General features: G+C 41.7%; 1 protein-coding gene and 1 pseudogene across 12 annotated transcripts in view; one reads left to right on the plus strand and one right to left on the minus strand.

Annotated features, from left to right (window-relative positions):
- The window catches only part of ANKFY1 (ankyrin repeat and FYVE domain containing 1), a 97,749-nt gene that overhangs the window by 51,699 nt on the left and 33,980 nt on the right, over nt 1–12,070 (minus strand). For 11 of the 12 annotated variants that reach the window (XR_001710701.3, XR_010152764.1, XM_063798194.1 and 8 more), the window contains one exon: nt 55–190. Coding sequence is in view for 10 of the 12 variants with exons in the window: in XM_063798194.1 (XP_063654264.1) it covers nt 55–190 (136 nt within the window). In the remaining 2 variants the exon portion in view is untranslated. Of the gene's footprint in view, nt 1–54; nt 191–2,737; nt 2,759–12,070 lie in introns of those variants that run through there. The other variant, XM_063798196.1, reaches the window with a different exon arrangement.
- Nucleotides 4,006–6,903, plus strand: LOC104002756 (tyrosine-protein kinase RYK-like; annotated as a pseudogene).

The raw sequence follows: 12,070 nt of genomic DNA on the forward strand, positions 1-12,070 counted from the left end.
TAATTAAAGCCCAGCCACCATCTGAGGTGCTTGAATATATCTGCTGTGACTTGCCTCTCCCTGAGGAGCTGCAGCTGAAACCGATTTGCTAGTTTCATCAGTTCCGTCAGGAACACATCATCCTCTCTGAACTCCAGCTCATCTGTATAGATCCAGCGAAGCATTGTCATCGTCACCTCAGGGTTAGCATCTGGTTAAAGAAAGAGTGAACAACTGAAAAAGCATAGAATGACACGCTTAGACTTTCTCAAGGGATCCCTAAAATTTGAGGCTAATAAAGTAAATGACAGTATACCCAACTTAAAGGAATATTACACAGTCATTAAAAATGGGGACTCGGCCAGGCGCGGTGGCTCACGCCTGTAATCCCAGCACTTTGGGAGGCTGAGGCGGGCAGATCACGAGGTCAGGAGTTCGAGACCAGCCTGACCAACATGCTGAAACCCCATGTCTACTAAAAATACAAAAAAAATTAGCCGGGCGTGGTGGCGTGCACCTGTAATCCCAGCTACTCGGGCTGAGGCAGGAGAATCGCTTGAACCCGGGAGATGGAGGTTGCAGTGAGCAGAGATTGAGCCACTGCACTCCAGCCTGGGTGACAGAGGGAGACTCCGTCTCAAAAAAAAGGTGACTCAGCAGTCTGGGCAACATCTGACTCTAAAGTTTCGCAGTGGGCGGTGAGTGAGGAAATAAACCTACCAAAGATATGTCGAATAAATTGGGGAAAATATTTGAAACATATGACAAAGAGTTAACATTATTTTTTTTTTTCTTTTTGAGACAGGGTCTCACTATGTCACCCAGGCTGGAATGCAGTGGCACAATCATGCCTCACTGAAGCCTCGAACTCCCTGGGCTCAAGTGGTCCTTCCACCTCAGCCTCCCGAGTAGCTGGGACCGCAGGTGCATGCTAGCATACCAGGTTAATTTTTGTATTTTTTGTAGAGACAGTTTCACCATGTTGCCCAGGCTGGTCTCGAAATCCTGGGCTCAAACAATCCACCTGCCTCGGCCTCCTAAAGCATTAGGATTACAGGCGTGAGCCGCTTCACCCAGCCTGAGTTAACATTCTTTATGATAAAAAGACCTTACAAATAAAAATAAAAAGATGGATACCCAATGGAAAAATGGGCAATGGATACAAATAGGTAATTCACAAAGATAAATAATGGCTAGTAAACCTTACTGATAACCAAATACAAACTGAAATCAGAGTACATTTTTTTATCTCTCAGACTAGCAAAGATTTTTTAAAGAACATAACCTTTCACACAGCAACTACATATGTAGACATTATCCGAAGAAAATAACTGGACAGATAAAGAAAAATGTACTAAGATGCTCAGCACAATATTATTAATGAAGAACTAGAACAAAAATCTTACGAGTCCAACAATGGAGAACTAATTAAATAAATTACAATATACATACACACTGAAAAAATGCAATGAAAACTAGATAGATATATATTCAACATAAGATATTTACTACATAGGCTTTTTGAAAAGCAGGCTAAAAACACTTGTATAAGATCTCATTGGCTGGGTGCAGTGGCTCACGCCTGTAATCTCAACGCTTTGGGAGGCCAAGGTGGGCGGACGGCTTGAGCCCAGGAATTCAAGACCAGTGTGAGCAACATGGTGAAACCCTCTGTCTTTACGAAAATTCAAAAATTACACCAAAATCTCAGAAATCACCACTAAAGAACTTAGCCATGTAACCAAACACTGCCTGTTCCCCAAAAACTACAGAAGAAAAAAATTAAACAAAATAAAACCAAAAAATATAAAAATTAGCTGGGCACATGCCATTAGTGGCGGCATGTGTCTGTAGTCCCAGCTACTCAAGGGGCCAATGTGGGAAGAGAAATTGAGCTGGGAGGTTGAGGCAGTACTGAGCCGTGACTGCACCACTGCACTCCAGCATGGGTGGCAGAGCAAGACCCTGTCTCAAAAAGAAAAAGAAAAAAAAATAGGTCTTGCTTTTTGTTAAGATACACCTGTGTGTGTATGCATGCATACATATATATATAATACCTACACACACTACACACTACACACATAGAGAGGCAGACACACATTTTTCTGTGTCTGTCTCTCAAGAGATTGGAAGGATATATACTAAAATATCAACCCAGGTGGAATTTATAACTAATTTTTCTTTTAGCTTAATTTTACTTTTAGCTTTATTTTTATTTAAGGAACATGCATTATTTGTGCAATCTTTTTAAGTTAAAATAAAGACTGTACAGCAACTTGGGGAAATGCTTGGGATGAGAATCATAGTATAAAATATCTAAACTATTATTTCAACCAGAGTTAACTCTTGATTAGTCAGAATAAGAAGAGTGATGGTCAGAGGAATACTTAAAATCATGGTCAACGCAAGTAATTCTCACGGTGTTGTCCTGGGCCAGGAGATTCAGCCTCATCTGATAACTGATTGGAAATCTGATTCTCTGTCCTACCCCAGACCTGCTGAATGAGAAACCAGAGATGGGGCCCAGCACATGTCCTAACAAGTCCTCTATGTGATTCTGATGCTCACTAAGGTTTCAGAAACCGTACTTGATTCTTGAGTACCTGGGAAAGGTGCAACAAGGACCAGGAACACCTTATTAACTTCATAATTAGGAATTGGCTCATTAGCTCTGATTACTCTCCTTTCCAACTAGAGTGGGAAGGAGCAGCTTGAAGGGGGCAATGTCAAGTGAGTGGATTTGAAGACCCCGACTTACCTGCAACCAGGTTAATTCACCATCTCCTAAAACAACCAGATATTAAAAGTAAAAAAAAAGAAAAAGAAAAAGAAAAAGTGAAATACACTAAAATGATAATATTGTAGTTACTATGTTAAGGTTTTTCTTTTTTCTCTCACGGAATAATGTAGTAATAGCACCTTTTTTTTTTTTTTGAGACAGAGTTTTGCTCTTGTCACCCAGGCTGGAGTGCAGTGGCGCGATCTGAGCTCACTGCAACCTCTGCCTCCCGGGTTCAAGAGATTCTCCTGCCTCAGACTCCCAACGTAGCTGGGATTACATGTGCCTGCCGCCATGCCCAGCTGATTTTTTTGTATTTTTAGTTGAGATGGGGTTTCACCATGTTAGCCAGACTGGTCTTGAACTCCTGACCTCAGGTGATCCACCCGCTTCGGCCTCCCAAAGTGCTGGGATTACAGGCGTGAGCCACCCTGCCCAGCCAGTAATAGCACTTTTAGAATGTTTTAAAAGAGAAAACATTTTAACACCAGACAGAAAGCTAATTAGATTTATTTAAACAACCTAGGTGCTTCAGCTAAGCTGTCTAAGATCACCATAGTAGATCTTGGAAGTAGGCCAAATTTCTAAGCAGGCTTTGTAAATTGGGTTCAATACCTCAGTAGTCATCTTAATGAAAAAAAAAAAAAAAGTAGGCCATGTGATTTGTCCACAGCAACCAAAAGTCCCAAAACACATCCTACTAGACTCACATGGCCTGATCTTGAAGACAGCTCGTTCCTATCTGCTGAGAGAATCCCCAGCACCAACACCCTCAAACACCTTCCCTACAGTAGCAGTTTCTTAAATACTATTTGCAAACTTGCCCGGTTAATCTTGACCTGTACAAGTAATAAACAAAAACCTAGATTATTAAAAAACTTTTTTTAACTACTTTCAGTAGGGATTTCCTGGGAGGGCTTGATATTTCAAACAAAATGAGGTTCAAGTGATTTACAAGCTTTCCCACTCCTGCCGTGACTCTTCCCCTCATCTACAAAATACACTGAGAATAAATTCACTTTGTGACTCCGACGAAGCAGCCAGTGGTATAAGGGTAGGCAGAGAACAAGGATCAGGAAGGACGGTGTGTGCTGCAACTGGGTACTTGTGGGTAAATCGGCCAGACTGTCTGCTTCCAATCTACTTAAGCAAGTGGCTGTAAAAGTCAGATGACTGCATAAAGCACGAGTTCTCTCTAAGAGGAGTAGACTCAGAAGAGAAAGCAGTTGGCCTCCGAGTCCCGCGTGATGGAGGTAATCATCTCAGAAGGCCCTGCATGCAAGCCAGAAAAATCTCTGACTTCAAGGATGAAAAGTAAAATAACACTGAAACTTCTGACTTCGTTTCACTGCAGGCCAGGATGCATGTAAATACACTTTGGAGACTTTAGGATTTTCTACGTGGCCTAGTTTTTTGTTTTGGTTTGAATTTTAAATAAATGTTTGCCAAGACATCTGAAATGGATGGGAATAAACTGATCTGTATGCAATTAACCATTAAATGAAACATACTGAGTAAACTGACTTTGTTTTTTACTTTATTTATTTAGGGACAGAGCCACTGTTGCCCAGGCTGGAGTACAATGGTGCAATCACAGCTTACTACAGCCTCGACCTCCCAGGCTCAATCAATTCTCCCACCTGAGCCTGCCGAGTAAACGGGACTATAGACACATACCACTGTGCCTGGCTAATTTTTGCATTTTTAGGAGAGAAAGAGTTTCGTCATGTTGCCCAGGCTGGCCTTGAACTCTTGGCCTTAAGCAATCCTCCTGCCTTGGACTCCCAAAGTGCTGGTATTACAGGCATAAACCACAGCAACTGGCTGACTTTGTTTTTTAAATCCTCTATTTTTAATCTGTAAAAAGCTGAGAAAGGTGTCTTGAATCTCCTATTATGACTCTGGTTTAATTAAATTCTCTGAGTTTCCAACTGTTTTTTTCTTTTTATTTGGGTCAGAGTCTCACTCTGTTACCCAGGCTGCAGTGCAGTGGCACATTCTCGGCTCACTGCAACCTCCATCTCCCAATTCAAGCGATTCTCCTGCCTCAGACGCCCAAGTAGCTGAGACTACAGGAGTGCGTCACCACACCCAGCTAATTTTTGTATTTTTGTAGAGATGAGGTTTCGCCATGTTGGTCAGGCTGGTCTGGAACTCCTGACCTCAGGTGATCTGCCCACTGTGGCCTCCCAAAGTGCTGGGATTACAGGTGTGAGCCACCATGCCCGGCCCTATTGTTTTCTCAATCTACTTCACATAAAATTTTTTGCTTCCCCTATTCCGGACGATGCCGCCAAGGAGGTGGCGGCGCGCTCTGGAGGTCTGAAGCCGCTGCTGGCTGCCACAGGCTAGCGGCTTGATGAATTGGGCAGCCGCCCTAGGCTCAGGGCTGTGAGCGGCTGGGGCCAGGGGTAGGCGGCGGTGCGGCGGGCGGCCAGGCGCCGGGAGGCGTGGCTGGGGCCCCCCGCGGCCAGAGGGCCCCGCCGCCGCTGCTGCTGCTACCCCTGCTGCCCGCGCCTGGCGCCGCCGCCCCCGCCGCCCCGCGGCCCTCGGAGCTGCAGTCCGCGGCCGCGGGGCCCAGCGTGAGCCTCTACCTGAGCGAGGACGAGGTGCACCGGGTGATCGGTCTTGATGCAGAACTTTATTATGTGAGAAATGACCTTATTATTCACTACGCTCTGTCCTTTAATCTGTTAGTACCCAGTGAGACAAATTTCCTGCACTTCACCTGGCATTCGAAGTCCAAGGTTGAATGTAAGCTGGGATTCCAAGCGGACAATGTTTTGGCAATGGACCTGCCCCAGGGCAACATTTCTGTTCAGGGAGAAGTTCTACGCACTTTATCAGTATTTCGGGTAGAGCTTTCCCTGTACTGGCAAAGTAGATTCTGAAGTTATGATACTAATGCAGCTCAACTTGACAGTCAATTCTTCAAAGAATTTTACCGTCTTAAATTTTAAACCAAGGAAAATGTGCACCAAAAATGGCCCTGACGCGCAGCTCCAACCACTTCTACGCGTGTTTTATATTAGGGTAGGGTTCCTTGTGCAGTAATATTTCTCGTAGCAATAATATTAGCTGTTTTGCACCTTCATAGTATGAAAAGGGTTGAACTGGATGACAGCATTAGTGCCAGCAGTAGTTCCGAAGGGCTGTCTCAGCCATCCACCCAGACGACTCAGTATCCGAGAGCTGACACACCCAACAATCCAACTCCTATCACCAGCTCCTCAGGTTATCCTACCTTGCGGATAGAGAAGAACGACTTGAGAATTGTCACTCTTTTGGAGGCCAAAGCCAAGGTGAAGGATATAGCAATATCCTGGGAGAGGATAACTCTAATAAAAGATGTACTCCAAGAAGGTACTCTTGGGCATATTTTCAATGGGATTTTAATAGATGAAAAAGATCCAAATAAAGAAAAACAAGCATTGGTCGAAACAAAGATCAAGCTTCTGAAATTCAGGTGACAATGATGCTCACTGAAAGTCGTAAGCTGCAAAGTCTTCATCACAGAAATCTTCTTCCTATTTCTCATGGGTGTATAGGAGAAAAGCCCATGGTGACATTGCCTTACATGAACTGAGGGAATCTTCACTTGTTTTTACGGCAGTGCAAGTTAGTAGAGGCCAATAATCCACCGGCAATTTCTCAACAAGACCTGGTACACATGGCTATTCAGATTGCCTGTGGAATGAGCTACCTGGCCAGAACGGAAGTCATCCACAAAGACCTGGCTGCTAGGAACTGTATCACTGATGACACACTTCAAGTTAAGATCACAGACAATGCCCTCTCATGGACTATCACTGTCTGGGGGACGATGAAAACAGGCCAGTTTGTTGGATGGCTCTTGAAAGTCTGGTTAATAACGAGTTTTCTAGCACTAGTGATGTGTGGGGCCTTTGGAGTGATGCTGTGGGAACTCATGACTCCGGGCCAGACGCCCTACATGGACATTGACCCCTTCGAGATGGCTGCATACCTGAAAGATGGTTACCGAATAGCCCAGCCAATCAACTGTCCTGATGAACCATTTGCTGTGATGGCCTGTTGCTGGGCCTTAGATCCGGGGGAGAGGCCCAAGTTTCAGCAGCTGGTACAGTGTCTCACAGTTTCATGCAGACCTGGGGGCCTACGTCTGACTCTTCTCTCGCAATCCCACAGCATCAGGAGAAAGGTGCCTGTCATGGATGCTTTGTATCTAACACCACGCCAACAGAAGCACATTTGTCTTCCAGAACACTGTGCCTCAGGAATGCTTTAGAATCTGAACTTTTTAAGACAGACTTAATAATGTGGCATATTTTCTAGATATCACTTTTATTAGGTTGAACTGAAAGGGTTTTTGTAAATTTTTTGGCCAAAATTTTTTAAAACATAGTTACCTTGGACTAGGGGTACATTGTTACAAAATGAACAGTTTTTAAAATTGTTCAGACACAGATATTTGGAAGTAGCTATCTTAGTGCCAACTGCTTTTTATTTTTTTTACTTCATCAAGGTGATGTAAGTGACTCACCTTTGAAGTTTTTTTTTTTTTTTTTTTGAGACGGAGTCTCGCTGTCGCCCAGGCTGGAGTGCAGTGGCGCAATCTCGGCTCACTGCAGGCTCTGCCCCCGGGGTTCACGCCATTCTCCCGCCTCAGCCTCCTGAGTAGCTGGGACTACAGGTGCACACCACCACGCCTGGCTAATTTTTTGTATTTTTAGTAGAGACGGGGTTTCACTGTGTTAGCCAGGATGGTGAAGTTTTTTTAATGTTATTTTTTATCACTACTCTTGGAAATGGCCTGTCTTCAAGATGCAATACTTTTCTTAGGAAAGGAAAAACAGCATAAAAAGATACCTGGTTTGTCTTGTACAAGAAAAGGCAATATGAGAAGAAGAAAATTTAAAGAAAAGCTAGAGGAAAAAAAAATTTTTTTTTAATACTTATTAGAAGCAAACTGCCCTGGCATGGAAAACTGTTTTTTGTTTTTTTGTTTTTTTTAGTGAAAAGGAATTCTGCTTTCGTGTTTTTGGGAAAGCAGGAACTGAGTTCATTGCATGTTTAATTTGGCGGAAATTAGCTTTTCTGTGAACCAGAAGTGGTTTGAGGCAGATATGTAGTAAACAATGGTGATTTTATTTATTTTTACTCTCTGGAAAAGGAGACAATCCAATTCCAGAAAGTGGACTCACATTTCTAAGGTTAAGATTCCCGTTTATTGCACCTAGAATAGTGCTATGCACAGAGTGGGTGCTTGAGTTGTCATTTTTTTTTTTTTTTTTTTTTTAAAGTAAACTGGTAAATTTTGTGCTTATCTTCAAGGCTGGCTTAAGTATAAACTTGTTTTTTTAAACACTTGAAAAATTAAAGGATTTGTTTTATATTTTTAAAAAAAAACTTTTTAGGCTGGGTGCGGTGGCTCACACCTGTAATCCCAGCACTCTGGAAGGCCGAGGTGGGCGGATCACTTGAGGTCAGGAGTTTGAAACCAGCCTGGCCAATTATGGCAAAACCCCCTCTCTACTAAAATTACAAAAAGTAGCCAAGCGTAGTGGTGCACGCCTGTAATCCCAGCTACTCGGGAGGCTGAGGTAGGAGAATCTCTTGAAGCCGGGAGGCGGAGGTTGCAGTGATCCAAGACCACATCAGTGCACTCCAGCCTGGGGGACAGAGCGAGATTCTGCCTCAAAAAAAAAAGTTTTTGCTTCATAGAATTAAAAAATCTTGGTAGACTGTATCATTTTTATCAATAAATAACATCCTCTTTAGTCAATTTAAGGATGTATCCTTAAATATAACCTCCTGGAAATAAAATTAAACCTCAAACCATATTTCTAAATAATCTCTGGGTCAAAATGAAATAAAAGGACAGAGGTTCTAGTTCTGTTTTGGCAGTGGAACAACCCATCCCATTTTAACTGATTATAGCTAAAAATTCTGGACAGAGTACAAAACAACAACGACCTAAAGATTTGGAAAAGTCAACAAAAGCAGCTGAACTGAGAGGGAGGCGAAACTTGAAGCAGCAACTGCACTGGATGAGTCTCCCCGTTTTGTTCCTCTCCTATGGCTTCGGTGTGTGTGTATATGTATATTTATATACATATTTATATAATTTTTTTTTGAGACAGGGTCTCACTGTCACCGAAGCTGGACTGCAGTGGCGTGATCTCAGTTCACTGCAACCTCTGCCTTGCAGGCTCAAGTGATCCTCCCACCTCAACCTTCTAAGTAACTGGGACCACAGGTGAGTGCCACCACACCTGGCTAATTTTTTTGCATTTTTGGAAGAGATGGGGTTTTGCCATGTTGCCCAGGCTGGTCTCAAACTCCTAGGCTCAAGGGATCCGCTTGCCTCAGCCTCTCCAAGTGTGGGATTACAGGTGTGAGCCACTGCACTTGGCAAAAATTATTTTAAAATGATAAAAGCAACAATTCCTTAGGAAGTCATAATTATAAATGTAAATGTACATAATAGAGGCTAAAAAATATACGCAGAAAAACTGACAAAAATTAAAAGGAGAACTAGACAATTCTAAAATTATAGTAGATGTTACCACTCTCCTTTAAGGAATTGATAGAACTAGGCTATGCACAGTGGATATCGCCTGTGAATCCAGAGCTTTGGGAGGCCAAGGTGGGAAGATAATTTGAGGCTAAGAGTTCGAGACCAGCCAGGGCAACACAGTAAGACCCTGTCTCTACAAAAAAACATTTTTTTTAATTAGTCAAGTGTGGTGGCATGCGCTTACAGTCCCAGCTACTAAAAAATTCACAGGACGCAGCTAGAGAAGTGCTTAGAAGGAAATTCAAAGCTTTAAATACTTGTATTAGAAAAGATCTGAAATAAATTATCTCAGGTTCCACAACTTTGAGAAACTAGGGAGAAAAAAGGAGAACGGGAGAGCAAAGTAATCCAAAGAAAGAAAAAAAGGACAGAAATCAATAAAATATAGCCGGGCGTGGTGGCGCACGCCTGCAATCCCAGCTACTCAGGAGGCTGAGGCTGCAGAGTTGCTTGAACCCGGGAGGCACAGGTTGCAGTGCGCTGAGATAGCGCCACTGCACTCCAGCCTGGGCGACACAACGAGACTCCATCTCAAAAAAAAAAAAAAAAAAGAAATCAATAAAATAGAAAACAACCAACAGAGAAAATTAACAAAGCCAAAGCTCATTCTTTGAGAAGATAATAAAAATGCCAAACTTCTATAGACTTATCAAGAAAAAAAGAGTGAGAACATAAATCACCAATACCCAAGAATGAAAAAGGAGTTATTGCTACAGACATTAAAAGGAGAAAACTACAAATTCATACTAACAAATTCAACAACTTAAATAGCCATATTTCTGAAAAACAAAACTTCCCAAACCTGACACAGAAGAAACAAATCTGAATAGTCGTATATCTATACAAAATACATATTTTAAAAATTTGTTTTCAAAAAGCTTCCCAAAAAGCAAATTCTGGACTTAGATTACTTCACTGGTGAATTCTATCAAACATTCAAGAAATAAGCAATAACATCAATCTTAGAAAACATTTTCAGAAAATAGACAATGAAGGATCATATAAGGCCTATATAACCCTAATAGTAAAATCTGATAGAGACATTAAAAAAAATTGCATACCAATATCCCTCATGATTACTGTTGTAAAATTTTTAACAAAATATTGGCAAATAGGATCCAACAACATACATAAAAAAGGGTAATATATAATGACCAAACAGGTTTTTACAGCAGGAATGCAATCTTAGTTTAACATCTGTAATTCATCAAAAATTATATAATCATTTCTAAAGATGTCAAAGAAAGTGTTTGGCAAAATTCAAAAACCAATTCAGGTAACTTATCTAGAAAACCAGGAATACTCAAATTGATAAAGCGTATCCAAGAAAAACCTACAACTAATCTATACAAAATGATAAAAGATCTCATTGTTTGTCCCTGAGATCAAGAACAAAGTAAGGATGCTTGCTTTCAGACAAATGACTTGTATCTAAATTATATACAGAACTGTTAATACTCAATACTCGAAACTCAATACAATGCCACATTTTGAAAAGGCCAAAGATGTGAATACTTTATAAGAAAATATACAAATTGTCAATAACACACAAAGAAGGTTCAGCATTATTATCACGGGAATGCAAAATAAAACCGCCATGCACTCTGTATCCATTAGAATGGCTAAAATTGTAAACAAAAACCAAAACAACCTGCCTATGTCAAGCGTTAGTCAGGATGTGAAGCACCTGGAGCTCTCATATCCACGGCTAATGGGAATGTAAAATGGTACATCCATTTTGGAAGACAGTTTGGTAGTTTCTTAACATTAAACAGTCCCTCCTAGATATTTACTCAAGAGATATAAAAACATGTCTACACAAAGGCCTTACACAACTGAACACAGGTAATTTTCTTTCTAATAAAACCCAGAAAGAACACAAATGTCCATCAACAGGTAAATGCAAAAAAAAAGTGTGGTATTTTCATACAATGGAATACTATTCAATAATAACAAGGAATGAATAATTAAAACACAAAGCAACATACTAAGGTGTGGGGTGAATGTCAAAATCTATATGCTAAAAGAAGTGAAAGAAGCCAGACAAAAGGGACTCTATGCTCTATGACTGCACTTCTATAAAAGCCTAGAAACTGCAAACTAATCTATAATGACTGAAAGCAGATCAGCGTTTAGCTGCAGAAGTGGATGGCAAAAGGGATGGATTGCAAAGAGACATGAGGAAAGCTTTAAGGATGGAAATGTTTTTTGTTAGTTTTTTTTTTTTTTCTTGAGACAGAGTCTCACTCTGTCGTCCAGACGGGAGTGCAATGGCGCGATCTCGGCTCACTGCAACCTCTGACTCCCAGGTTCAAGCAATCTCCTACCTCAGCCTCCCAAGTAGCTGAGATTATAGGCATGTGCCACCATGCTCGGCTAATTTTTTGTATTTTTAGTAGAGATGGGGTTTCGCCATGTTAGCTAGGCTGATCTCAAACTCCTGACCTCAAGTGATCCACCCAACTTGGCCTCCCAAAGTGCTGGAATTACAGGTGTGAGCCACCACACCCAGCAAGGATGGAAATGTTTATGTTGATTGTGGCAGTGGCTTCACAGGTGTATTCGTGTCAAAACTTATCCAATTGCACACTTTTAATGTGGGCAGTTTACTGTACTTCCATTACACCTCAATTTGGAGGAAAAAGAAACCAAACTGACAGGCAGCACGGCACTGTGGTTAATGGCACGAATTCTGCAGCCAAACTGCCTAGGGTTCAAATCCCAGCTCCAATCCTTGCTAACTGTGTGGAGTT

Source organism: Pan troglodytes, chromosome 19, assembly GCF_028858775.2.
Source record: "Pan troglodytes isolate AG18354 chromosome 19, NHGRI_mPanTro3-v2.0_pri, whole genome shotgun sequence".
Classification (NCBI taxonomy): domain Eukaryota; kingdom Metazoa; phylum Chordata; class Mammalia; order Primates; family Hominidae; genus Pan; species Pan troglodytes.